This window comes from Saccopteryx leptura, chromosome 4 (assembly GCF_036850995.1).
Source record: "Saccopteryx leptura isolate mSacLep1 chromosome 4, mSacLep1_pri_phased_curated, whole genome shotgun sequence".
In the NCBI taxonomy this organism is placed as follows: domain Eukaryota; kingdom Metazoa; phylum Chordata; class Mammalia; order Chiroptera; family Emballonuridae; genus Saccopteryx; species Saccopteryx leptura.
In genome coordinates, this window is record NC_089506.1 from 204,313,440 (window position 1) to 204,339,342 (window position 25,903).

Consider the following 25,903-nt stretch of genomic DNA (forward strand, 5'->3'; position numbering starts at 1 on the left):
CGTATGGAAATAATACAATAAATACTAATACAAGAATCAACTGTGTTTCACATACTCCCCATGGGGAACCCACCTCTGCCCACTCTGGATAAGTTCTGGGCACAGCATGCTCTCACCTTACCCCAGCTTCACCCATTGCTCTAAGAATCCCATTCTTTCTTCCCTTAAGTTGGGGTGAAATCCACTAACCTAGGATCAGGATAAGGTATACACATAGCCTGTAGCATCTGGCATACCACAGATACTCAATAAGGTAATACTACTAACACGGGCGTCCATGTGAATTGAGGACCAGGGTAACAACTGGAAACAAAAACAGGCCTAGTCTTATGAGAAAGAAATAAAAACACCTCTCCTTAAAACAATATTAAAATGAAAAGCTTTGGGCTAAGACATACTATGCCCCTTAATTATACCATGGGATCGCGACACCCTTGTTTGGCTCTCACGGGCTGGGTCTGAAGACAGCCATGCCTAGATGGCACTGTGCGCTGCAATGCCCAGGTGAAGGCGGAGCTTCATCCGGCTCGAAGAGTCAGGCCACGCCCAGGAATGAGGACAATGGTGGGACAGCTCCCTATGCCAGCCGTGCCGATGGGCCCTCTCATAGTACCCCATCACTTCACCCACAGCCCTGCTGAGGAGCTGCTGTTTTCTTCCCAGGTCTCCAGCGAGGCCTGAGACTCCGGGAAGTGAAGTGACTTGTCCAACCTCATCCAAGCCGCAGAGCTAGTAAATGAGGACCAGGTTACCTTCACTCCAAAATCCAAGCTCTTAACTATACTTTTTTGCTTTATGTCTTCATGTGCATCAAGCCACTTCCACAGGCATAAATCTACAGCAACTCCAGGGATAGAGCAGCAGTGCAGGCAAATGACTGCGGTTCACACCCCTACAGGTAAACACACAAGTCACCAGCCCACACCTATTTTCTGGAATAACCTCGCCTTTCTCCTGAGCCTCCTATGCTAGTGGCAAATCAAAGACGGGAGGGAAGTCTAGAAAACAAAATGAAAGATGCATATATAAAGCAAAAATTTCAAGGTACACATCTTGACACCAATTTTGTAAGAAGTACCTTCAAATACACTCCCGTCCCTTCTCTTAGTTCTCCGCAAGCTAACAAAGCCCCTTCCTCTTAAATCAAGATCTGAACAATGAATGATGTCCTAAACCAGCGGTTCTCAACCTGTGGGTCGCGACCCTGTGTTTTGGTCGTTCAACCCCCACCGGGGTCGCGACCCACAGGTTGAGAACCGCTGCCCTAAACCATTACAAACCTTGCACCCTTACGTCACCACTACTGCAGAGAGAGACAGCAGCTATGTGCCACCCCTCGTTAAAATCTCAAGCGGAACTTACTTCTCAGGCAACTCTGAGTGGCCCACACACTTCCTCCCCGACATGTACACGTCCTCGTCATTTTCATCCACATCTTCATCATCGATGCTCTTCACATCGAGCTTCTGGTACCCAAACTCCCCATTCAAAGACAGAGAATCAATTTTCCATGAGTTGCTGCTCTGACTTCCATTGGAATTAGGACCGAAGGGGCTTTCAAAGGTCGACATGATGTTAAGCGAGGAGCGGTCAGAGTTCTCCTCCGAGCTCTCCCCAGTCCCAGGTATCTTTTTAAAAGCATCACCAGAGTTCTGCTCATCTTCCTCGTCATCAAATGAGATAATGTTGGTCACCTTCTTTTTCTTCTTCCGTTCCTTTTTACATTTGGCATCTGGCAAAAGACAAGATATGGTATAAGAATAAAGGGATGATGAAGCCAGCTCGACTCTAGATGTAGAAAACTCTCTACTATTCTACTGACAAATAAATAGTAAGCTAAATTCAGATATTTTTTAAATCCTTGGGAAAACATCTGTTTACAGGAAACTGAGCAAAATGGATGTGGACCTCTACTTCTTTTTTTTTAATAAAATTTATTGGGGTGACATTGGTTAACATAATTATATGTCTCAGGTACCCAATTCTACAACACATCTCTGTATCTGTATTCCTCTTTCCTGATTTAAACAATTTTTTGATATGTCTGCTCAGGCAAATGACACAAAAGAAAATAGAAACAAACGAGACCATATTAAAACCAAAAAGTGTTTTGCACAGCGAAGAAAACCAACAACGAAATGAAAAGACAACCTACTAAATGGGAGAACATAGTCACCAATGATATATCTGAAAAGGAGTTACTTTCCCAAATAAAAAAGGTACTCATGCAATTTAACACCAAAAACCAAATAATCAAACTTAAAAATGGGCAGATGACCTGAATAGACATTAAGAGGACATACATATAGCCACAGACATATGAAAAGATGCTCAGCATTACTAATCCTCAGGGAAATGCAAATTAAAACCACAAGGACATACCACCTCACACCTGTCAGAATGGCCATCATGAATAAAACAACAAACAACTGTTGGTGTGGATGTGAAAAAAAGGGAATCCTCTTACACTGTTGGTGGGATTGGTGCCACCACTATAGAAAATCATATGGAAGAGTTCCTCAAAACTTTAAAAATATAACTTCCATTTAACCCGGCCATTCCACTTCTGGGTATTTATCTGAACATTCCAAAATAAATTTGAAAAGATATATGCACCCCCGTGTTCACTGCAGCATTATTTTTCAATAGCCAAGATATGGAAGCAACCTAAGCGTCCAAGGATAGATGAATGAATAAAGATGATATGGTATATATATGTGCTGAAATATGAGCCATAAAAAAGAATGAAATCTGACCACTGGCGACAACATGGATGGACCTAGAGTGTATTATGCTAAGTGAAATAAATTAGAGAAACACAAAAACCATAAAATTTCACTTATATGTAGAGTCTAAAAATCAAAGTAAACAAACAAAACAGAAACAGAGTCACAGATACAGAGAACAGACTGATAGTTGCCAGATGGGAGGAAGGTGACAGTTGCCAGATGGGAGAAAATGGTGAAAGGTATTAAGAAGTACAAATTGCCAGTTAGAAAAATAGTCATGGAGATACAAAGATCAACATAGGGAATATATTCAATAACATTGTAATAACTATGTATGGTGCCAGATAGGTACTAGACTCGCCATGGGTAATCTCTTAATAAAGTATAGAAATGTCTAATCACTATGTGTACACCTAAAACTAATATAATATTGTATGTTGACTATAATTGAAAAATATTTTTTTAAATATTTTTTTAAAAAATATGCCACAGGGCATACATTAAAATTGCTCCTTCTAAGCAGTCCTTCTAATAAGCACTTGATTCAAAGGATGTTATCATTGAAATGATTTTCACTGTTTCACTTTAGAAAACACTCCAAGGGCTAGCTGGTAGATAAAGCCAAGAAAACCAGTTTGGGGTTGTAGTCAATTGTTTGATGACCATAGAATTCCTCCCATCCCTACATAATGCCCCTTCACAATGGAACTTTGCCACTTTCCATTGAGGGTAGTGTCTATTTCTCCAACTTCTTTAATCTGGGCCTTTACCAATAGAATGTAGCAGAAATAACAATGTATGAGTTCTCAAGCCTAGGTATGAAGAGGCCTTACATCCTGTTGAAATCCTGCCCCAAAACTACCATGGAAGAACACTGATTTAGCTAACTGGACGATGAAAAGCCGTGTGTAGAACAATGAGATGCCCCAGCCAACAGTCAGCATCAATTCCAGACACGAGTGGAGCCATCTTGGATCATCCAGCTCAGCCACAAGCTGAATGCAGCCCTATGAGTAAGCCCAGGTGACACCAACAGAAGAACCATCCTGTCAAGCCACAGAATCATAAAAAAATATAAATGGCTGTTTTGAGCCACTACATTTTTGGAACTATTTGTTACACACCAAAGGCTAACGGAAACAGAAACCAAGATTTCCTTGGTGACCACTACTTAGATGAGCCAGTTTGTTCGTCCATCTTAATCATCACACTTGAGTGTGAGACACTTAACCAATTCCCAAAACTCCACTCCATCTAAAACAAGGTGTGACATGCTTCAACAGTATATTACAACCCTGAGACAATATCAAAAGCAGGGTCCACAAAATGAATGGAAGGGATACTGCTTTGAGTATACAAATTCCACTGTTTCCGTTACACAAAGCCCTCAACAGTCCTGTCCTATGTCATTTACATGGGGTCTCTGCTTGAGAAGGAAAGAGCAAACAGATAAAGCTAGTGTGTACCAAAGATGCCATAAAACTCTTGAGTTTGTTTCCACGATCATTAATAATCCCAAAGGGATGACCATTACTACCTTGTTTACAGGTTTGACAATACTAGGACTAAGTATGAAAGCCAAAATTTCCAATTTTGCTGTAGCAACATTCTGCATGTCCCAGAAGGCTCAAGGAGTATTGTAATTGTGTCAAAATTAATCTGAATTAATTACTTAACGAATCCCTTTCCCTGGCCCCCACTTAAATGTCTTACTCCCCAAAAGAAGGCAAGCCCAATAACATACACTCTCCACAGCACCCAATGCTTGGCTTCCATCCCATTTATTAGAAGGATAATTAATTATTTGTGTAATTTGTCATTAAATGTCTACCCCCACCCATCTCAAAAAAGACTGAAAGCTAAATGCTGGTAATCTGTCTTCCTTGGCTCACTGCCTTGCACACGGAATGTTTTAAGTGAACAAATGAATGAAGATCACCTTGTTTGGCTTCACGTGGCCATCGCAGCCTTCCCTTCAGCTTGCTCTGACTGAGCCCTTTGCTCTTTTACCTTATCATCTTCCCATCTAGGTAAGGCTCTCAGATCCCTTTCAGAGCAAGGGTAAAAAAACAAACAAAACCCAAACGTGACCTGAAAGTGCAAGTGCATCAGATTTTATTCCCTGATTGCAGGTGACAAGGCGGGTCCACCTCAGCCACAGTGGATGGTCCTTTACCCGACCCCTCTGTTCTACCTCTAATGCTCGCCGTGGCTCACCTGCACTGACGTGCTTGGACATGACGGGCAGGGGGTCGGTCTCCTGCTCAGGTTTGATGAGGATGGAGACAGCAGAGGACGCCGTGATCTCCCTGAAAAGGCTGCTCACTCCTTGCGTGGACTCCTTCAGCAAGGAAGTCACATTCTGCGTTGACTCCTTTAAGAGGTCCGAGACGGTAGGAACAAACTTACTCTGCCCATTTAAATCCTTGTTGTCAATGTTGATCGCGAAGAGTATGGAGTTCAGACCTTCCGCAAAAAGGGAAAAGTCTGGAGTGTGTGCTGTTGAACAGAGTCACACCTCCAACATGATAAAGAAGTTACAGACATGGCAGTACACAGGAGGAGACACACTGATCTTAAATGCTAGTTAAAACTTGCCACAACTGGGCTCAGTAGACACCAGCGATCGCAAGAGCTGAATCATTCCAAATTCTCTCCCTACCTGTCAAGAGGGAGGCGAAACCTTTAAGTTCTGAGGTCAGACTGCCTGGGTTGAATCCCAGCACTGCCACTTACAAGCTATGAGACCTTCCTTGGCCAAGCCACTTATAACCTCCCTGAGCTTTAGTTTCCTTATCTGTAAAATGGGGACACAGTATCTCTTTCACAGGGTAAGTATTAAAGACCATCACCCACCAAAAACACTCAGCTCAGTAAGCAATCCCGAAAGGTGTGCCAATGTCACTGTTATGAAAAAACTTGCAGTGGTATCCTACAGCCCACAGAGGAATCAGGCTCCAGCCCCGACTCTTCCTCAGCAAGGAACTAGACTGACATTACTCTTATTATGTAGGACTTGGTGCAAACTTTCAGGAAAGAAAAAAAAAAAGAAGCAACAAAGGAGTTAAAGAAAAAAGCAAGTTGCCTACTTCCCTGGGGCTATTTCACTCTTTGAGTGAGAGTCAAGTAATACAATTAAACAATTCACCACTAACAGCATTCCAGGGCTTCCATGCTGACAGATTGTGTACATGATGATCACATTTGATTCTCACAGCCCTACAAAGGTGGCTGCCATGCCATCAGGATTCCCACCTCCAAGAGGAGGGAAGTAAAGGTAACAAAGCTCACAGGATCCCCTCAGGTCACCAGCCTGTAAGGGTCAGATCAGGCCTCCCAAGCTTTGCGCAGTGACAGTATCGTAGCCAATGAGGTCAGGCCTCCCAGGCAGGTCTCCTGCCTCCAAGTCCCCAGGTCTTTATATCACACTTGCAAAGCCACAGTCTGAAAGCCTCCACCCCATGCCTTCCCTGCCAGGGTACCAAATTTTAGATAAACATTCTCAATCCTCAATGCCATTTAAGGAAGGGCAGTGGCAAGTGACTCATTAAGTCGCTGAGGGACAGGGAAAATCATAGCATCCCTTCGAGGTATGAACTCACTGCCACGCAGTCTCCTCTGCTCACCAAGCTGCCCAGGACCCATCGCCCATGGCCTTGCCCAGGCTTACCAGCTGCCATGGTAGGAAGCATGCTAGACCTTTCTTCGTCCATCACAAAAGACCAGTCTTCATAAAAAGTGCTGCAAGTTAGAAGAGAAAAGGAAAAGTTTCTGAACAGTGGTTCTCTGCATCCATTAGCCAGACAATTCCGTTACATGGCTTCCTGGAAAATCCATGCCTGGTCATCGCAAAGTGAATCCAGGAAGGCTCTGCTGGGCTGAAGCTTCTGGTTATAAACTAAGGATTGGATGCATATATCCTATGACTTCCTCATTGGTCCCCTGAGATCTTTAGAGTCCCCTGAGCTTGACAGTACTAAAATAGCCATGAGCTGCAAGTGTGGTATTTATGAAGCAGCAAAGCAGAAGAGGACAGAGGGGTGGCTTCCACTCAAGCAAGGTCTGCAAAAGACAGACAGGGAGTCCAAGCTGGCCCACAGGCCCCCTGATCGGGCTAACACATTCCAGAAAGAAATGACAGAGCTCCATGGCTCCCTCAGCCAGGACATTTGTATGCACTGCCCGCCTGGACTACAGACCCAAAAGTCCAAGTTATCCTGGAAAGGGCCGGGAAGCTAAAATGGCTCCACAAACCTAAGTGGGGGCTGCGGGGCCAGAAAGGCCTGCAGGGTCTGTCCAAGGTCATCCAGCAATAAACGGAGCTCAAACACAGGTTCTCAGCCCAATCCCCCAGCCTTTATCCAGCCCACTGCTAAGCTGTAACAAGCAAATATCCTCAACCCCCTGACTTGCCTGTCAGGTCGGAGAACTCTAAATTAGAGAAATCAAAGTCAAACTTCGCTATAGCACAGTCCAGGAGACTAGACAGAGCTGCCAAAGCGACTGAATACAACTAACAGAAAGAGCGAGGAAATGCCTCATCATCAATATGCCTGCCCAGCAGAGTCAGGGAGCCACAAACCACAGGTCCAAGCTGGCGGGGCAGCAGTACCTCTGAGTCCCAGGACTGTGATTCTTTCAAAACCTGAGTCAGTTTTCACGCACATAAATGAATTTGGTTTTCCCATATCAAGGTAGGTAAGTGACTAGTAGTTTAGGTAAACTCAACTGTGATTCTTTTCTTTTTCTTTTTTTTTTTTTTTAGAGAGAGAGGGAGGGGAAGGGAGAAAGGAAAATAAATTTATTACTCTACTTATTTAGCATTCATTGGTTGATTCTTGCATGTGCCCTGTCTGGGCACCAAACCCCACAACCTTGGCGTATTGGGATGATGCTCTAACCAACTGGGCTACCCAGCCAGGTCAACTTTGAGTTTTAACAGCTGGATTTACTTCAGCTGCTCATGGTTAAATTCATTCAACTCTGATACTGAGTGTAAAACCCTGAGCTATCCGCAGATGATGTGGTTGGAAGAGCTTGACAACAATTCGTTTTTAGGAACATGAGTATGTTCTCCTTAACGAAAGCTGGTTAACGCTCGGGAGGTGCGCCCCGACACTCTGCGCAGACCCTTACACACGGGTGCAGGCAGCACCGCTGTCCGGGCCCCACCCTCCCGTCGGACCCAGAGTCTGAGCGTACAGCTGGACTGAGCACCACGGGTAACATCAGCAACAGCCAGCACTTCCTGCGCGCTTGCTCTCTGCAGGCGCCACGCTGAGCCCTTTCCAGGCCTTCTCTCATCTAACAAACCGGGGTCGGGGCAAGGAAACCCAGCTGCCCCGGATGAGGGGCTGGGATGCAAATGCCGGCACCTGACCCGATTCTGTGATTTTAACCCCTGGCCCACACACCGCCCGGAGCCCACCGGCGGGTACCTGAGCCGGCTGCGGTCGGCCAGCAGCATGTGCAGGTAGCGCTCCAGAGAGTGTTCGTTGAGGGCGCAGCGCAGCCAGGCCCGGCCGCGGCCCACGTCCGAGGCGATGTGGCGCAGGGAGTAGAAGCGCTGCAGCTCGTGCTTGTTGAGGACCTCTTTCACGTAGAACCAGAACACCGGCTCTGCAGAGACAGCGGGACGGGCGCTGTGGCACGTGCCTGGGACGTGCCTCACGTTTAGAGTGAGGTTCCCTGGGCATCTTGGAGGGTTGTAAAAGAGCTGCTTCCATAGCCCAGAGAAGGAAGATACCAAAGAGTACACCAAAAATAAAAATGACCCCCAAGTCCACCACCCAGCTATGGCTGTTGTTAACATTTCAAGTGTTTCCTTTCGGCCTTTTTTCCCGCACTTTTTTTATACAAAATGAACATCTGTGATAGACTGGCTCGTAGCCCCAAAGACAGTCATGTTTAGTCCCTGGACCCTGTGAGTGTTAGTTCATAGGGCAAAAGGGACTCTGCAGATGGAACTCAATTAAGGATTTTGAGGAGAGAGTACTGATTATTCTGGGCAGTCTCTATGGGCCAGGACCATCACAAGTGTCTTTTTTTTTTACAGAGACAAAGACAGAGTCAGAGAGAGGGATAGATAGGGACAGATAGATAGGAACGAAGAGAGATGAGAAGCATCAATCATCAGTTTTTCGTTGTGGCACTTTAGTTGTTCACTGATTCCTTTTCATATGTGCCTTGACCGTGGGCCTTCAGCAGACCGAGTAACCCCTTGCTCGAGCCAGCGACCGTGGGCCCAAGCTGGTGAGCTTTGCTCAAACCAGATGAGTCCGCGCTCAAGCTGGTGACCTCGGGGGTCTCGAACCTGGGTCCTCCGCATCCCAGTCCAACGCTCTATCCACCGCGCCACCGCCTGGTCAGGCCACAAGTGTCTTTGTAAGAGGAAGGCAGAGGGAGAGAAGATATGGAAGAGGAAAAGGTGACGAGGCCAGGCAGGCAGAGATTGGAATGATGCAGCCAGCCATCGCCAAGGAATGCCAGAAGCCGGAAAAGGCAAGAAACAGTCTACCTGGGAGCCCCCAGGAGGAACCAGCCCCGCTGTCACCTTGACTTTAGCCTAGTGAAGCCAACTTTGAAGTCAGCCCTCCGTAAGTGTAAGAAGAGTAATTGGTGTTTTTGGCCATCAAGTTTGTGGTAATGTGTTATAGCAAGTAATTTGTTATAAAAAAAAAGTAATGTACCACATATTGTGTGTGTTATATATATGTCTACACACACATACATACAAATACACACACACATTTTGTACCCTGGTTTGTTTCTTCTCTTCTATATCATGAATATATTCTATAACATTTAAGGGTCTTCAGAAACATGATTTTTGATGGCTTCCCTATTAACTCTTTCTCTACAGCTGAGAACATGATTTAGTGCCAACTTTCCCTATATACTGCTCTGAACATTTTCGTACATAACTAGCTATCCTCACTTCTAGTTCCTTAGGAGAGATTTCCACAGGTCTGAGAATAGAAACATATTTAAGGCTTTAAGGGAAAGCTAAGAAATTTTTTTTTTACCCATGAAATAGTTGATGTATCTTCACACACACACCCCTTTTTTTGAGAGAGAGAGGAAGAGACAGGAACATCGAGCTGTTCCTGTATGTTCCCTGACGAGGGAATCCACCGGCAACCTCAGCACTCCAGAACAACACTCCAACCAACCGAGTTAATCTAGCCAGGGCTTAATTTTTATTGATTTTTAGAGAAACAGAAAGAGGAAGGGAAACAACGGGGAGGGGGAGGGGAAGCATTTGTTGTTCCACTCAGTCATGCATTTTTGGTTGCCTCACGTGTGTGCCCTGACTCGGGATCAGACCTGCAACCTTGTTTCGGGACAACACTCTTAATTGACTAAGCTAACTGGTCAGGGCCACATCCCCCTTTTTTATCCACCCACGCACAGATTTTTTTCTAGTTGTAATTCTAGTGTATACCTAACTTTCTTAACATCAACACTTTTTCTTGCTGCCAATAAAAGTAAAAACAGCAACAGCTGATACCATTTACTGGGCATTAACTACATACCAGCCATTGTACTAAACACTTTACATCTGACCTCAGTCCTCATAACCACCAGGGTCATCTCCATGTCAAAGACAAGGTCCACAAGTGAAGTAACCATGGAGCAATACATAGTAAGCAACACGGTAATCTCAGAGCTGTCAAACTGCAGACCACAAAATCACACTGCCTCACGAAGTACAGAATGCATCTACATTCCTTAAAATGATCACATTCACAAATCTTGATATCCTAATGGAGAAAATGCTGAGTCCGCTGCCAGATAGAGAGTCTAATAATCTAGGAGCTAAAAAGGCACACAGACCCTCTAGAATGTGACCAGATCTTTGACCCTTCCCTCCAGAAGGATGCACACAGAAACTGGACTCCAGCTTAATAAACTCACTCTAAACCTTCAGCTCAGTTAGCATCGACTGCCTTCTAACTGGGAGCCATGAACTAACTGGGCGAGGCTTCGGGCTGCCAGGCAGAGACTAGAAGGACTCGCCCCTAACAAGCTTCCAGACTACTGGGCAGGACAACAGGTGAAGAGATTGTTCAGTGGAATGACCCTGGCAGGTCACTCAACCATGCTAAGCGTTGGATTCCTCTCCCTTAACAAAAGCCCCAAAGTACAGAATCACCTGAGTTCCCGGGGTAACTGGGGGAAAAGGAGGTAAAGCGCTAAGTATGGTGCCCAGTCTATGAGGACTAACCATCATCTACTTAAAAACCTCTTCATACAACAGCACTCGTGTTGTTTCCTCTTTCCCTTCTCTGTTAACAGCATCTAAATGTCTATGTACGTATGAGTGTGCACACTCGTCTGTGGATCATGCCAATCTCTGGACCGTTTACAATAAACATCCCACGAATGACTGGAGAAACCACCAGCACGGCAGTGCACTCAGGACAACCTTCTGTCTCGGTACCTGAATGCCGAACGAATCCTCTTCCCAAACACAAACTGCACAAGTACGTTAACAGCCTTCTTTCCACTCGAAGCCTCTCTCAGAAACCAGAATGGGGAGGGGGTGCGGGATTTGGTGAGAGCAATGCTCTGAGCGGGCTGGCCAACAAACCTGTTTTGAAACACACCAGACAACCATCTGGATAGCCAGCACGATTCAAATCAAGTGATTCTCACCAGCAATCTCTTCGTTGAAAACTGCAGTCACCTCCCTCTGACCTTGAATGCACAGAAGACACTTCAAGGTGTGTTTTCACCTTTCAATTTCGCAAATTGCTTACCGCTACAGAATCCTTCTAAAGCTTGCCAGAGCAATGCTGATGATGATAAGAATTATCCCAGCAGGGCTCCGCTTCCACTGCCAGAATTAATGTGATCTGTTTAAAGTGCAGCTCACCCGCCACTTAACGTCTGCAGTGTCCATAATTTAATTTGGAAATATACACCGATCCCCCACTGCTTTGAAACAAGGGGCTATTTCCAAAAAGTGGGTGAGGGCTTCCAGCTCTCCCAACTTCTGAAAGTCATCTGCCAACCAGAACAAGAGCGAGGAAGGGGTTACTGAGGCAATCAACCTGAGGGCCACTCGTTAATAGAGAAGAACTAATAGCACAGGGCCTCTGGAAGTTTCTAACAGGCCTCAACTTTAATTTATGCCAAGAATTCAAGAATTCATGCTTTGGAAACCAAAGAAAACCAAAACCTTGACTCAGATTCTAGTTCAAATTGTGTGACCATGTGCTACTTATTTTTTTCTTCATCTTCCTTGTCTATAAAATGGGTTTTGCTGTGAGGGGATAAAGAGAGAAAGTAAAGCATACCTGTGAAGTGCTTACTTAGTACTGAGGCAGGCAAACGACATCCCAGGGGAAAATCCTTCCTTCTGAAAGCGGTACTCCTTTCCAAGCGGAACCACATTCCGGGTGAGGTTGCCTCCAGCTCTACCAACCTTCCCTTCTTTACCTGGGCGGGCAGGTAACCCAGGCTGGGCCATCCCCTGGCCACAGCAGGGTGTACGCCCTGACACGCCTCACTCGCCGCACCTTCATCCCGGCCCTGTTTTATATTTTGTGCATTTGAATGTTTACTGTATTACTCTTGATTTTTTAAATATTGCATGAAAATATTATTTATCGTAATTGCTGAGTTTTTTGGTACTCCCATAAATTTTGTGGCTTACTGGCCTTATCCCAGTCCCAGCCCCAGATCACCGGATCCTCCTCACAACATCTATCTGAACCAGTAGAAAGAGGCCTTGTCTCCTTCTAGAACCAAGTTAGCAAACAATGGCCCAAGGGTCAAATTCAACCCACCACCTGTTTTTGTAAGTAAAGTTTTATTGGAACAAGGCCCTCCCACTTGTTTACATAACATCTGTGGCTGCTTTCCGGCTACAACAGCGGAGCTAGGGAGTTGTGACTGAGACCTCCGGCCTAAAATACTTACTGTCTCATCCCTGAAGGAAGAAGCTTGCCAACCACTATTCTAGAGGTAGAAGCTCTAACAATCCTGTAAACCTGGAGCTACCTGGGGCCATTTCCCCCCTAGCATGTAGAGCAAGCCCAACCAGGAAAGATGACAACCCAGAGAGAAGAGGACTGAAAGAGACAGAGAGGATGTGGGTGCTGGGCCCCTAGCCAGCTCAACCTCTACATTTCTTAGTTACTTGAGTCAGTAAGTGCCCTTTTTTACTTAAGTCTATGCGGCTTGCTGCCACTTAAAACCAGAAGTGTTTTAAGTGCCTAATGCAGTGAGAGAAGGTATGTCCTTCCATCATCTGACAATCATTGATGGGAACTGAGGACAGGCCAGGCACGGAGCAGGCACGGAGCAATGCCTGTGTGCACTGAAGGGGCAAATGCATAGCTCAAAAATAAACAACAGCAGCAGAGAGAATTGCTTAACAAGAAAAAAAAAAGCCAGCTACAAGGAGCCAGGCTCCTCATAAACAAAGAAAGGCTTGTTTTCCTCACATTCTTAGTCTGGAAGTAGAGAGCTGGTTCAAAGACCCCGTCACAGGCAGAATCTCCAATCTCCTGACCTTCACCTCACCGTCAGAGGACTGTTGCCACTCTGGGAATCACATCACAATCGGAGCAGGAAAAAAGAGGACAAGATAAAGCCAGCTCTATCACCCTGGGACAAGTAATCCCAGAAAACCACAGGGAATGGAGAGAAGAATGTCGAGACTCACTCAATCACTCATGATCCATTACTTAGAGAAGGATATCCCACAGCCCCATCAAAACCGGGTTCGATTAAGCCAAAGAAGAAAGGGAAGTGGATTTTAGGTAGAAAACTAACAGAATCAACATTTCCAGGAACACAAAGCAAACCACATGCTCCAGTATGCCAGCCCGAGGCCTGGGTGAGCACAGTCACATCCCCAAGTGCGTGAGCCTGACCACACAGGTACAAAGAGGTCGGCAGAGCCGAGTTTCGAGTTTCCGGTAAGAGCTACAGCTCTGTCACTTGCCCACCGCCCAATCAGCCACACTGCCTCTGGAACTAGAACACAGGGAATGAATGCCGTTTAAACCTGAACCGTACATAATAAAGACTGGCACAAAATATGTAAACTTGGTGGGGGTTTTTTGTTTTTTGTTTTTTTTTTGCTTTTTTGAAATTGTAAAATATACATAATAAAATGTATCACTTTAACCATTTTAAGTATATAATTCAGTGACATCAAATATATTCACAATGTTGTGCAACCACTATTCATTCCCAGAACTTTCTTGTTTTGTTTTGTTTTCCTAAGGAGCTTATTTGGGCAGACCAGGGGAGAGGGAGGCCCTGCATCTAAAAGAAGGTGCTGGGCCTCTAGGTGGTGAAGCGTGGCTTGTACTGGCGATGAAGGACCCGGTGGGGCAGGGGAACTTGATCTGGGAGTCATGGAACTGCTTGACTGCTGGCTGGGGCACTTGCTGGCTGCAAGCTCTTCCACCTCCACGATCTGGAGTGAGTGGGCACAGGCACAGTGCCAGGCCCCCGTCTCAGTAGCACCGGTGACTGCCCACAGTAGTCAGGTCCCAGTACTCCAAGTACATGTTGTGGGTGCCACTGCGGGAGCCAAAGTTCTTTGCCCAAAGGGGAGGGTTTCTGAACACCTGCCCGCAGTAGATGATTTCTCCCAAGATTTCTTCATCTTCTTTGGTTGAGACACAAAGTACCAGAAGCAGGACTGGCAACGACATGGTTCGGTACAAAGGTGTGCACGCAGTAGAGGGGTGGTTGTGTGGCCCCTGGGAGTGGGCAGGCAGCGCCCACCACCCTGTACCCTCAGCGTGCCCAAGGCCTTCACGGCATTCTCTCCGTGTTTGCCACCACCCACAAAAGCCAGAGCGTTTTCCTCATCCCAAACAGAAACTCCCTCGCCATTACACACCAGCTCCGTTTTCCCTTTCTAGCCCGTGGGAGCCCCTATTCTACTTTCTGTCTCTAGGAGTTTGGCTATTCTAGATACTTCGGGTAAGTGGAAGAATGCAATATTCCTTCTTTTTTTTTTTTAATTCATTTTTAGAGAGAGAGGAGAGAGAGAAGAGGGAAGGAGTAGGAAGCATCAACTCCCATATGTGCCTTCACCAGGCAAGCCTGGGGTTTTGAACCGGCAACCTCAGCGTTCCAGGTCAACGCTTTATCCACTACGCCACCACAGGTCAGGCAATATTCGTTCTTTTGTGTCTGGCTACTGTCACTTAGCATGTTTTGAGGTTCATCTATGTTATATGTAGTATGTATCAGTACTTTGTGTTCTTTTTTTTTTTTTTAATGTGGAACGCTTCACGAATTTGCGTGTCATCCTTGCGCAGGGGCCATGCTAATCTTCTCTGTATCGTTCCAATTTTAGTATATGTGCTGCCGAAGCGAGCACTGTGTTCTTTTATGACTGAATAATATTCCATTATATGTATAATATATACCATATTTTGTTTATCCATTCATCTGCTGATGGCCAGTTGTTTCCCCCTTCTGACAACTGTGAATGCGCTTTGGATGAACCTAGATATACAAGTATCTGTTTGAGTCCCACTTTCAATTCTTTCAGGTCTACATCTAGAAGGAGAATTGCTGTATTATACGGTTAGTTCTATTTAACTTTTTGAGAAAACATCGAACTATTTTCCACAGCAGCTGCACCATTTTACACTGATACTTTCAGTGTGTTGTGTGGAGATGGAAATGCCTTTTCATTTCTCTGCAACTGAAATGAACGGTTTTTAGAGTCCCTGTCAGTTAGTTCGCAAACTCCTTTTCAGTTAGAGAAAACTTAAACTTGCCAATTATAGGTCACTTAGCCACTTCCGTCTTTTTAAATTATGATAAAATTCACCATCTTAACCATTTTAAAGTGTATAATTCAAAACTTGATACACTTATTTTTCAATAATGTTTTTATTTTGAAATGTAATGGGATGACACTGATCAACAAGAGTACATAGGGTTTCAGTGAACAGCTCTATAGTATTTAAGCTGCTGATTGCGTTGTGTGCCCACCAGCCAAAGTCAAATCATTTTCCACCCCTCTTCTCTCCCCTCCCCCTACCTCTCCCCCCGTAACCACTTCATTTTTATCTATGTCCAAGAGTCTCAGGTTTATATCTCAACTATGTGTGAAATCATACAGTTCTTAGCTTTTTCTGATTTACTTATTTCACTTGGCTTAATGTTCTCAAGGTCCACCCATGTTGTCATAAATGGCAATATGTCATCATTTCTTATGGCTGAGTAGTATTCCATTGTATACATGTACAACACCCTCTTTTTTTTATTTATTTTTTATTCATTTTAGAAAGAAGAGAGAGAGAGAGAGAGAGAGAGAGAGAGAGAGAGAGAAGGGGGAAGGAGCAGGAAGCATCAACTCCCATATGTGCCTTGACCAGGCAAGCCCAGGGTTTCGAACCGGCGACCTCAGCATTTCCAGGTCAACACTTTATCCACTGTGCCACCACAGGTCAGGCCACAACACCTTCTTTATCCAATCCTCTATAAAGTAACACTTTGGATGTTTCCATGTCTTAGACATCGTGAATAATGCTGTGATGAACATGAGGGTACATGTGTCTTTGTGTACCAATGTTTTCAAGATTTTGGGGTAGATACCCAGTAGAGGGATTGCTGGGTCATATGGTAGGTCTGTTCTTAATTTTTTGAGATACCACCATATTGTCTTCCATAATGGCTATACCAGTTTACATTCCCACAAGCAGTGAATGAGGGTTCCTTTTTGTCCACAGCCTCTCCAGCACTTATTACCTGTCTTATTGATAACAGCCATTGATACACTTAAAGAATGAATAAAAGCACAATAATCTGAGATACTGGATTACTTTAGGAGACTTGAGCAAATCTAAATTTTAAACTTAAACATCCCTACTGACTCTAGAGAACAAATGTTGAGGTAGATGGAGATCACAAAAACAGAGCGAGATAGAAAGGTAAGTTGCCACTGACTGCCTGTATGTGACCTGGCTCCTGCACTGCCAACCTCTCTCCTCCCCTGTTCCCTTCTCCCTGTCACTCACCCTGCTGCAGCCTCACCAGTCTCCTGGGTGTTCCTCAACATGCCAAGCCTGTCCACCTCAGGGCCTACCCAGCCACGAAAACAGAATAAACCAGGCAGTTTACTGAAGAAATACAGGGCATCTGCTGCAAAGATTCTGAAAGAGCTAAAAAAGCCAAATAGGAGATGATGAGGCCTCCTCGAGATCACCAACATCAGAAAGCAACCTGTCCCTAGAATCAGAGGAACAGAAGAAAGAGGTGATGTTACCAAGGCTGGCAGGCAACAGCTGGGCTATGGCAGAGACACCGGGGAGGAGGGGAATCTGAACGGCAGGCCATGTACGACCTCCACAGACCATGGAGGAAGCAGACACTGCTAGAGATGCCATCTGAACTCATTACCGCCTCCCACTGGCCAAAGAAAAATGGAAGACAATGGGCAAGAGAACCTGGGAAATAGAGTCTACCGGGGAAGGACCAAGAAGAAGTTTGAGACCAATAGGCAACTGACTAGTACACGCTTTTGAACTTGAACCACCTGAAATCCCTTCCCCCAATAACAATATGGCTAATTCCGTCATTTCCTTAAGTCTCTATTCAGATGTCCCCAGAAACAGGCTGTCTGGCCACTCTACACAGAAGAGTAAAACTTCCACCCATGGCAGACTACTAGCTGGTCTTCAAAGTCTATTCTCTCTTCTTCCTGAACCACCAGACAGACTACATTCCCAGCCTGCTCTACAGTGGCCAAGTGACTCACAGTTTCCATTATTTCCAGGTGCCTGTCACTGGACTGATTCACTCATTTCTGCCATATGCCTGGCCCCTGTGAACATCTGAGGTCTGACTCCTAAGCTCTTTTACCTCAGTACAGCACACTTGGCATTCACCAAATTATACAAGAATCTTCAGCACCTCTATTAAAATGTGGGGACTTGGCCCTGGCCGGTTGGCTCAGCGGTAGAGCATCAGCCTGGTGTGCGGGGGACCCAGGTTCGATTCCCGGCCAGAGCACACAGGAGAAGCGCCCATTTTGCTTCTCCACCCCCCTCCCTCCTTCCTCTCTGTCTCTCTCTTCCCCTCCCGCAGCGAGGCTCCATTGGAGCAAAGATGGCCCGGGCGCTGGGGATGGCTCCTTGGCCTCTGCCCCAGGCGCTAGAGTGGCTCTGGTCGAGGCAGAGCAACGCCCCGGAGGGGCAGAGCATCACCCCCTGGTGGGCAGAGCATCGCCCCTGGTGGGCGTGCCGGGTGGATCCCGGTCGGGCGCATGCGGGAGTCTGACTGTCTCTCCCCGTTTCCAGCTTCAGAAAAATACAAAAAAAAAAAAAAAAATGTGGGGACTTGCCTGACCTGTGGTGTCAGAGTCGACAAAGCATCGACCTGGAAATCTGAGGTCACTGGTTCAAATCCCTGGGATCTGGTCAAGGCACATATGGGAGTTGATGCTTCCTGCCCCCCTCCTTGTGTCTCCCTCTCTCACCCTCTTCTCTCTCAAATGAATAAGTAAAATTTCTTTTTTTAAAAAATATGGGGACTTTATCTAGCACCAAAGAAAAATGACTTTTAAACTAAGTGTCTTGTTTCCATCTAGGGGCATACCCCAACCTCTGCTGCAAAGCAAGTTTCATGCTGTTAGAATCAAAGAAAAAGACCCAGGGAATCAACAAACTGGATAAATATAGACTAAAAACTGACAATTATGAAGCCAAATGTGGGTCTCAATATACAACACACCAGGATCAAACACATCTGAAATAGCCAACATCACCTTCAGCCAACAGAGATCAATCCAGCAGTACTAGACCTTGATATGCTGGAACAGTTTCGTGACCCTTAGTAAATAACCATTGGCCCAAGCTCTCACTCACCCCAGCCATCAAGGACCCTATGGACATCCCCATAATCTACTTTTGTCTTTTAAGTAAGAGGAGCGGAGATAGTGAGACAGACTTCCCCGCATGTACCCTGACAGTGATCCACCCAGCAACCCTCATCTGGGGCCAATATTCAAATCAACCAAGCTATTTTTAGCACCTAAGGCTGATGCACTTGGACTAACTAAGCTATCCACAGTGCCCAGGGTCAATACTCAAACCAAACTGAGCCACTGGCTGCGGGAGGAAAAGACTGGGGAGAAGAAGGGGAAGAGAGAGATAAGGCGGAGAGGGAAAGAAGGGGGAGAGAAGCAGATGGTTGCTTCTCCTGTGAGCCCTGACTGGGAATCAAACCTGGGACATTCATATGCAAGGCTGATGCTCTATCCACTGAGCCAGGCGACCAGGGCTCATCCTCATAATCTAGCAACTTACAGGTTCACACAGAAGCCTGTGGGGAAGCACGCTCCGGCTTCTGCTCCCTCCCTAAGGCCAACAGTTCCTTACCAGCTATTACATATTTTTATCACCTCCCCTGGACAGAGTTCAGTATTTTCTTAGCACCTTCCACAGATATTCTTCTAAAGTCTCTTTCACCAGAAGTAGCTGATTCACAAGTTCATGAATACAACAAAGAAATACAAAGAGGGAACTGAAAACATTATAGGAATGGGAGGGTGGGGGTGGTGACTTCCCCTTCATCAAAAGGATGCGATCAGGGTTTTCCTGGCACATGCAGCTTCCTCCAAAATTAATTTTCTACAGAAATGAAATCGTTGCCCACGGTGAACCAATGAAGCAAAATACAAACTCTGCTTTGAGTTACATGCAATCAACCGTTTTCAAAAATCCCCACTGACGATCAAGGAAGTTGGTTTCTCTAATTTTATAGCTGTGGGTATATTAATATCACCTGCTTTTCAATGGACTGTGAAGATATACAGACAGCAGATGGTGGGGTTCAGTGGCCCAAGAGAATGAGCAGTATGGCCTGAATCTAGGTCCTTGAGTCATTTTGAACATTGTTTTTTGATTAACAGTAACCTTCCAATACACTGTTGAGCGAGGATGGTCCCAGACCTTAACCATCGAGAGAGATAGTCAAAAAAACAAGTAGTGCCACACATAGGTTTGCTGAGGGAAGCACTAAGGACTATAGGAGGGGCACCGACAGGAGGGCCCAGCCCTGCTGAACTGGGTAGGGAGTTCATAAACAACTTTTTGAGAGAAGCCTGAGACTTCAAGAGAGAATAGATCAAAACCACAATGATATTCCACTTTCACATCCATTTGAATGGCTATTATCAAAACCACACAAAAATAGCAAATGTTGGTGAGGAGGATGTGGACAAATTGGAACTCTTATGCATAGCTGGTGGGGATGTAAAATGGAGCAAACAATAAGGAAAACAGTATGGCAGTTCTTTAAAAAATTAAACATAGAATTACCATATGACTCAGCAATTTCAGTTCTGGGCCTACACACCCAAAAGACTTGCAAGCAGGGAGTTGGACAGTTATTTGTACACCCATGTTTGTGGCAGCATTATCCACAAAAGTCGAGAGTGGAAGCAGTCCTGGTGTTCACTGAGGGATAAGTGGATAAACTACTGTGGATAAGCAAAGGTGTGGTCTATACATAAAGTGGAATACTAGGTAGCCTTAAAAAGGAAATGCTGACATATCCACGAATGCATGAACCTGGAGGACATTATGCTAACTGAAATAAGCCAGACACAAAAGGACACATATTGTATGATTCTATATATAAAGTACCTAAAATAGTCAAAGTCATGGGGACAGCGAGTAGAATGGTGGCTGCCAAGCGCTGGAGGGAGAAGGAGACGGGGAGTTGTTTAATGGGGACAGAGTTTCAATATGGGAAGAGGAAAAGGTTCTAGAGATGGATGGTGGCAATGGTTGTACAATGTGAATTCAGTTAACACCTCTGAACTCTACACTTACGATCATTAAGATTAATCATTGTTGTGTTATGTGTATTTTATCACAATTTTTAAGAGAGAATAAAAATAGACGTTGAGTGGCTGTCACTTCAGAGAGGTTTGAGAGGAAGGAAGAAGGGCAGTGGAAGGGAAAGAACAAGGATTCTTCCAGACTTGAAGAGCTTCAGGGCTGCAAAAACCAGGAGTGCAGTTCTAAAGGGGGGGTCTAACCATCTACCTTCCCCAGGTGTCCAGCAGGAACGCTACGGTCGCTGAATCGTGGGGAGGTCCTTAGGGTCTCCAGGCAGGGGCCATGACAGAAGGAGAACTTGTGAGGCTCAGGTCATCATTTCTTTATCAAATGGATAGAAGTGTTGCAGAGTCTTGCCTGTCGGCTGCATGGGAGACCTGGGTGTGTGGTAGGGTTTAGAGGAAAAGCAGAGATAGACAAAGCTGGATGGGGACACACCTTGGAAGCCATGTCAAGGATTGTGTACTCTCCCAGCTCTCACAAAGGACCAGGAGGAAGCGTAAGCAGGGAGTGGGCTGGGAGAGCAAGTGGTCATTTAAGGCCCCTCTGGCTATAATGCAGAGTGGAGTAGCGCTGATCGAGACTGAAGGCAGAAAGACATAACTAAGGGAGAGAGGAGAGAAATTAAAGGTGGAGAACATGTGAGTGAATTAGGAGACCATCTGAGAGACAAAACACAGTGCTTTGTGAAGAACTGGTTTGAGGGCAGAGAGGATGGAAGAGGAAGAAGCTGGGTGGAAGGGCAAGGGACCTGGGTGAAGGGCAGAGCCATTCACTGAGCAAGGAACAAGGAGCGGACATGGGGACACGGTAAGATTCAGTCTTAGAGACTCTGATGAGCTTGTGGCCCATCAAAACAGAGACACTCAAGAGAAAGAGCTCAAGGGAGTGATCTGCTGGAGGTATAATGGAGTAATAATAGAGACAGCAATTTTCACCAAAGAATTCAGCAGGTGTAGAAACAAGACAGGCACAGAATCTGGGGATAAATAATATTATTTGAGTATATAGAAACAGTATGCCAAAAGGGATCAACAAAGAAGTAGAAAGTATGCCAAGAGGTTGTGGCATTGCTGAAGAGGGGAAGACAGTCTTGCAAAGTCAGAGGGTCACTGGTGCCACAGGCTGCTGAACAGAGAAGAGTAAACTAAAATGCTACAGCAAGTGTGTCTCTGGTATATTCATAATCATGCCTGTCCCCTTGTAACAGACTGCCAACACATAACCTGATGATAATATATTACTGACTAACAAGAACATCAAATCCCAAGATTATGCCAAGGCTATAATCTGAACATGTACCCCCAAATGCAAATGTTGAAATCCTAACCCCCAAAGATGATCATATTAGAAGATAGGGCCTCTGGGAGGACTCTTACATTATGAGGCTGGAGACCTCACACATCGGATTAGTGCCCTTATAAGTGAGGTTCCAGAGAGATCCCTGCACCTTCCACCATGTGAGGATACAGCACGAAGGAACCAGCTATGACCCAGGCAAAGGGCCCCCTGCCAATCCTGCTGGCATCTTGATCTTGAACTTCCCAGCCTCAAAACTGGGAGAAATAAACTGCTGTTATTTATAAGCTCCTTGGCGTGTGGCGTTTTGTTACAGCAGCCAGATGAACTAGGAAAGCCACTCACTGCACTGCTTCTTTCTTCTGTCTCAGGAGAAGGGAAAATAATCCATTTTTCCATGTTGCATTCTCTACTAACTATTTGGGCTTTCAATGGCTGCAAGCCAAGACTATGTAGACCTCTTGGTCACTTAATTAATTTAAAATTTAACTTTTGGTCTTCTCCTCAAAAATTAATCAGTTCTGCCTGACGTGTGGTGGTGCAGTGGATCAAGTGTCAACCTGAAACGCTGAGGTTGCCAGTTCGAAGCCCCAGGTTTGCCTGGTCAAAGCACATATGGGAGTTGATGCTTCCTGCTCCTCTCCCCTTCTCTCTCTTTTTCTCTCTCTCTCTCACTCACTCTCTCTCTCCGCCCTCTCTAAAAATGAATAAATTAAAAAAAAAAACTAATCAGCTCCTTTGAGCACTCTAGAGTGATCCTGGTGTAATGTACCTCAGGAATTGTGAACTGTAGTACCGTGCACATTAATGAATGCCTTTCTTTCCAACCAAAATGTATTCATGGAACATATTCTTGTTGAAGAACCTATATATATATTTCAAGACACTATGGTAGCAGCTGGAAAGTCAAGAGTAAGTAAAACAGACATGGTGCCCAAAGCTTACCGTCTAGTAGAGATATGGACAACAGACAACTAGATGTGGTGTGATGGTGACACAAGGTGGAATCCCCTGTCCTTTGCTCTCTAAGGCAGGGGTTGGCAAACCCTTTTCCTATAAAGGGCCAAATAGTCACTGCATGAGACTTTACAGCCAGAAGGCCCGACACAGCTCTGCCTAATTACAGCCATACACAGTAAGTACAGGAATGTGCGTGGCTGTGCTCCAATAAAACCTTCCTTACGAAACTCAGTGGGGGACAGAGCTTGCTGACCTCTGCTCTGAGTGACCATAACTTGCTCAAAACTTGATGTTTAATTTACTCATGTATTCAAATGAGGGGGATCGTGATCTTTCAGAGAGCCCTCTTTCTGAAAATAACGTGCTGTTATTGATAAACATAGGAGCTTCAGGATCACAATCATGTAGACCTGAGTCGAAATCCCAGCTCTGCCGCTCGTTATCTCTACAACTGTAAGGAATTACTTCATTTCTTTGAGCCACAATTTCTTCGTCTATAAAATGGGGACACTATCATTCACTATGCCGAGTCACTTCAGGAATAAAATGGCATGATGAACAGGAAGAGTTTAAAATCCCCTGGGTCACAGGAGCTGCTCCCTGGCAAACACTAAGAAAGCCAGTCTGTGTGCAGCCCATTAATCAGAAAGAGGAGGAAACAGACAAACAAACAAACAAAAACAGAAAAATAAGAAAAAGAAAGAGCAGAAAACATTCAGGTGTCAAGACTAACAACGTGCTAATCACATCTCTCCTTCCATTTGTGGAGCATGGGCATTTGACTATATATTTTAAGTTGTCTTTTCTCTATTGTTTAAGTTAAGATGTTTTGGGATGCAAGACCTCAAAATCACTTAAAACATTAGGGAATTTACTCTTTTGCATAACATTAAGCCCAGAAGTACGGCAGTTCCAGAAGTGGTTAACTCAGAAGCTCAGGGACATTATCAAGGATCTAGATACTTCCCGCCTTTCTAAGCTGCCATCCTTGGTGCACTGGCTTCGGTCCTCAGACCTGTTCCCTTCAGGGTCATAAGATGGTTGCCATAACTCCAAACATCACAGTCTCAAGTAAAAACCAAGGCCATATAGAAACCCTTCGCGAGAAACTGCCTCAGAAGCCCTTCAGCAGACTGCTTCCTTCTCTTGTCAAAATTGCATCTCCAGGCTTTTCCTAAACCAACCAGGCAGGATAATTATGATGACTGGCCTGATCTGACCCAGATTCACTCCCCCGGGGGAGAGCTTCAGGCTCAAAGCTCTTGGCCACCCAACATCTGAAAAAAAATCAGAGTTCTATGAGCAAGGAAGAAGAGACAGACTGCTAGATGGGGAATAACCAATGTCTGCTGTAATCATGCATGCTAACTGGAAGGGAGAGTTTAAACAAACTGCAGGACCAGACCCTGAAAATGCAGCCTCCCAGCTCACCATCACCAAATCACCCATTTCTGTAGACAAATCCAGTCACTTGTCAAGAAGTAAGAGGAAACAGATCTTACATTGAAAGAGCAGACTCTCGCTTCAGGGATTTGAATCCTAAAGGTGGCCTCACCCCAAGCCTGTGGGGGTCCTTCGCAACCCAAGTATCTGGACAATCAATTCAAGGGGTCTCTGTTTAGGATGGACATCGCTTCCTGGCCTACCAACAAACCTCACCAAGACAAAGCTGAGTTGATGGCATATCTGCCTATATCATGGCTGCCTTGCCAAATTTTGTGAGTCAGGGATGTTTAGGGCAAAACTCCTTAAGTCGGAAACAAAAAGAAATCTGAATGCTAAACCAAAAGCAAAAACCAATACAACAAAACACCCAGCAGACAGCAAACTAGGAAATTGGAGATGCCTGCGGCACTGATGGAAATCATGACAAACTCCCTTCCCAATCTACAGCTTGTCTCCGAAGGAAAACTCGGACCTGATTACTAGAGCAGCAACTGAAATGGTCACACACAAAGGTGGTACATCTGGCAACAGGAAAAGGCACGTAAGGAGTCCCTTCAAGGGTCTACTTTCAGCTACAGGAATATTAGCCTGGAACAGACCAACTCTCCCACAAAAACAGCAGCAGTTTAAAAGCTAGACAACTTTTTTGTATTATTAAAACAGAAGTGAAGGACTGGGAGAGAAGGGAGTCCATACACAGCAGCCCGACAGGTAGAGCCTTATTTTGCCCTTGAGGCTTTTTCCAACCCTACAGCTTCTCTGGTGAAAAGGGAAGCTGAGCTCCCAGCATTCCCACAGGGTCTACCCAAAACAATTAGAGCTCAGGGCACCCTGAGGAGAAAGAGCCCCGGTAACCACCTCCAGGATGCATCTGCATACTGGATCAAAGAGTGTCCCCCAAATTCATGTCCCCCAGGAGCCCCAGAATGTGCTTTATTTTTAAAAAGCCTCTTCAGGCCCTGGCAGGTTGGCTCAGTGGTAAAGCGTCGGCCTGGCGTGCGGGAGTCCCAGGTTCGATTCCCAGCCAGGGCACACAGGAGAAGCGCCCATCTGCTTCTCCACCCCTCCCCCCCTCCTTCCTCTCTGTCTCTCTCTTCCCCTCCCGCAGCCGAGGCTCCATTGGAGCAAAGTTGGCCCGGGCACTGAGGATGGCTCTGTGGCCTCTGCCTCAGGCGCTAGAATGGCTCTGATTGTGGCAGAGCATCGCCCCCTGGTGGGTATGCCGGGTGGATCCCGGTCGGGCGCATGCAGGAGTCTGTCTGGCTGCCTCCCCATTTCCAACTTCGGGGGAAAAAAATAAATTAAAAAAAATAAAAAATAAAAAAGCCTCTTCACAGACATACATAATTAGTTTAAATGACATCCTACTAGAGTGGGGTGGAAACTAAATCCAATATGACTGGTGTTCTTCTAAGGAGAGGACAGGACACAGAAAGACAGACACAGGAAAGAAGGCCGTGTGAAGACAGGCAGAAACCGGAGAGAGGCAGCCACAGGGATGCACGCCAGGACTGCTGACGCCGGGACTGCTGACAACACTGGAAGCGGGAATTCTGTGTCGCGCAGCCGGGAGGAACCAGCCCTGCTGACACCTACATTTTGGACACCTGGCCTCCAGAACTGGGAGAGAGGCCA

General features: G+C 45.6%; 1 protein-coding gene, 1 non-coding gene and 1 pseudogene across 2 annotated transcripts in view; all 3 read right to left on the minus strand.

Annotated features, from left to right (window-relative positions):
* Nucleotides 1-25,903, minus strand: part of SNX29 (sorting nexin 29) — a 563,948-nt gene that overhangs the window by 477,109 nt on the left and 60,936 nt on the right. Inside the window, exons 5-8 of the mRNA XM_066382590.1 lie at nucleotides 8,168-8,348; nucleotides 6,400-6,470; nucleotides 4,947-5,195; nucleotides 1,363-1,732 (exon numbers count right to left, since the gene is read on the minus strand). Of these exons, the coding sequence (XP_066238687.1) occupies nucleotides 1,363-1,732; nucleotides 4,947-5,195; nucleotides 6,400-6,470; nucleotides 8,168-8,348 (871 nt within the window). The remainder of the gene's footprint in view (nucleotides 1-1,362; nucleotides 1,733-4,946; nucleotides 5,196-6,399; nucleotides 6,471-8,167; nucleotides 8,349-25,903) is intronic.
* Nucleotides 14,013-18,610, minus strand: LOC136403360 (large ribosomal subunit protein eL20 pseudogene; annotated as a pseudogene).
* On the minus strand, nucleotides 14,978-15,084 carry LOC136404600 (U6 spliceosomal RNA). The gene has a single exon (XR_010751322.1). It is a non-coding gene; the product is annotated as a U6 spliceosomal RNA (small nuclear RNA).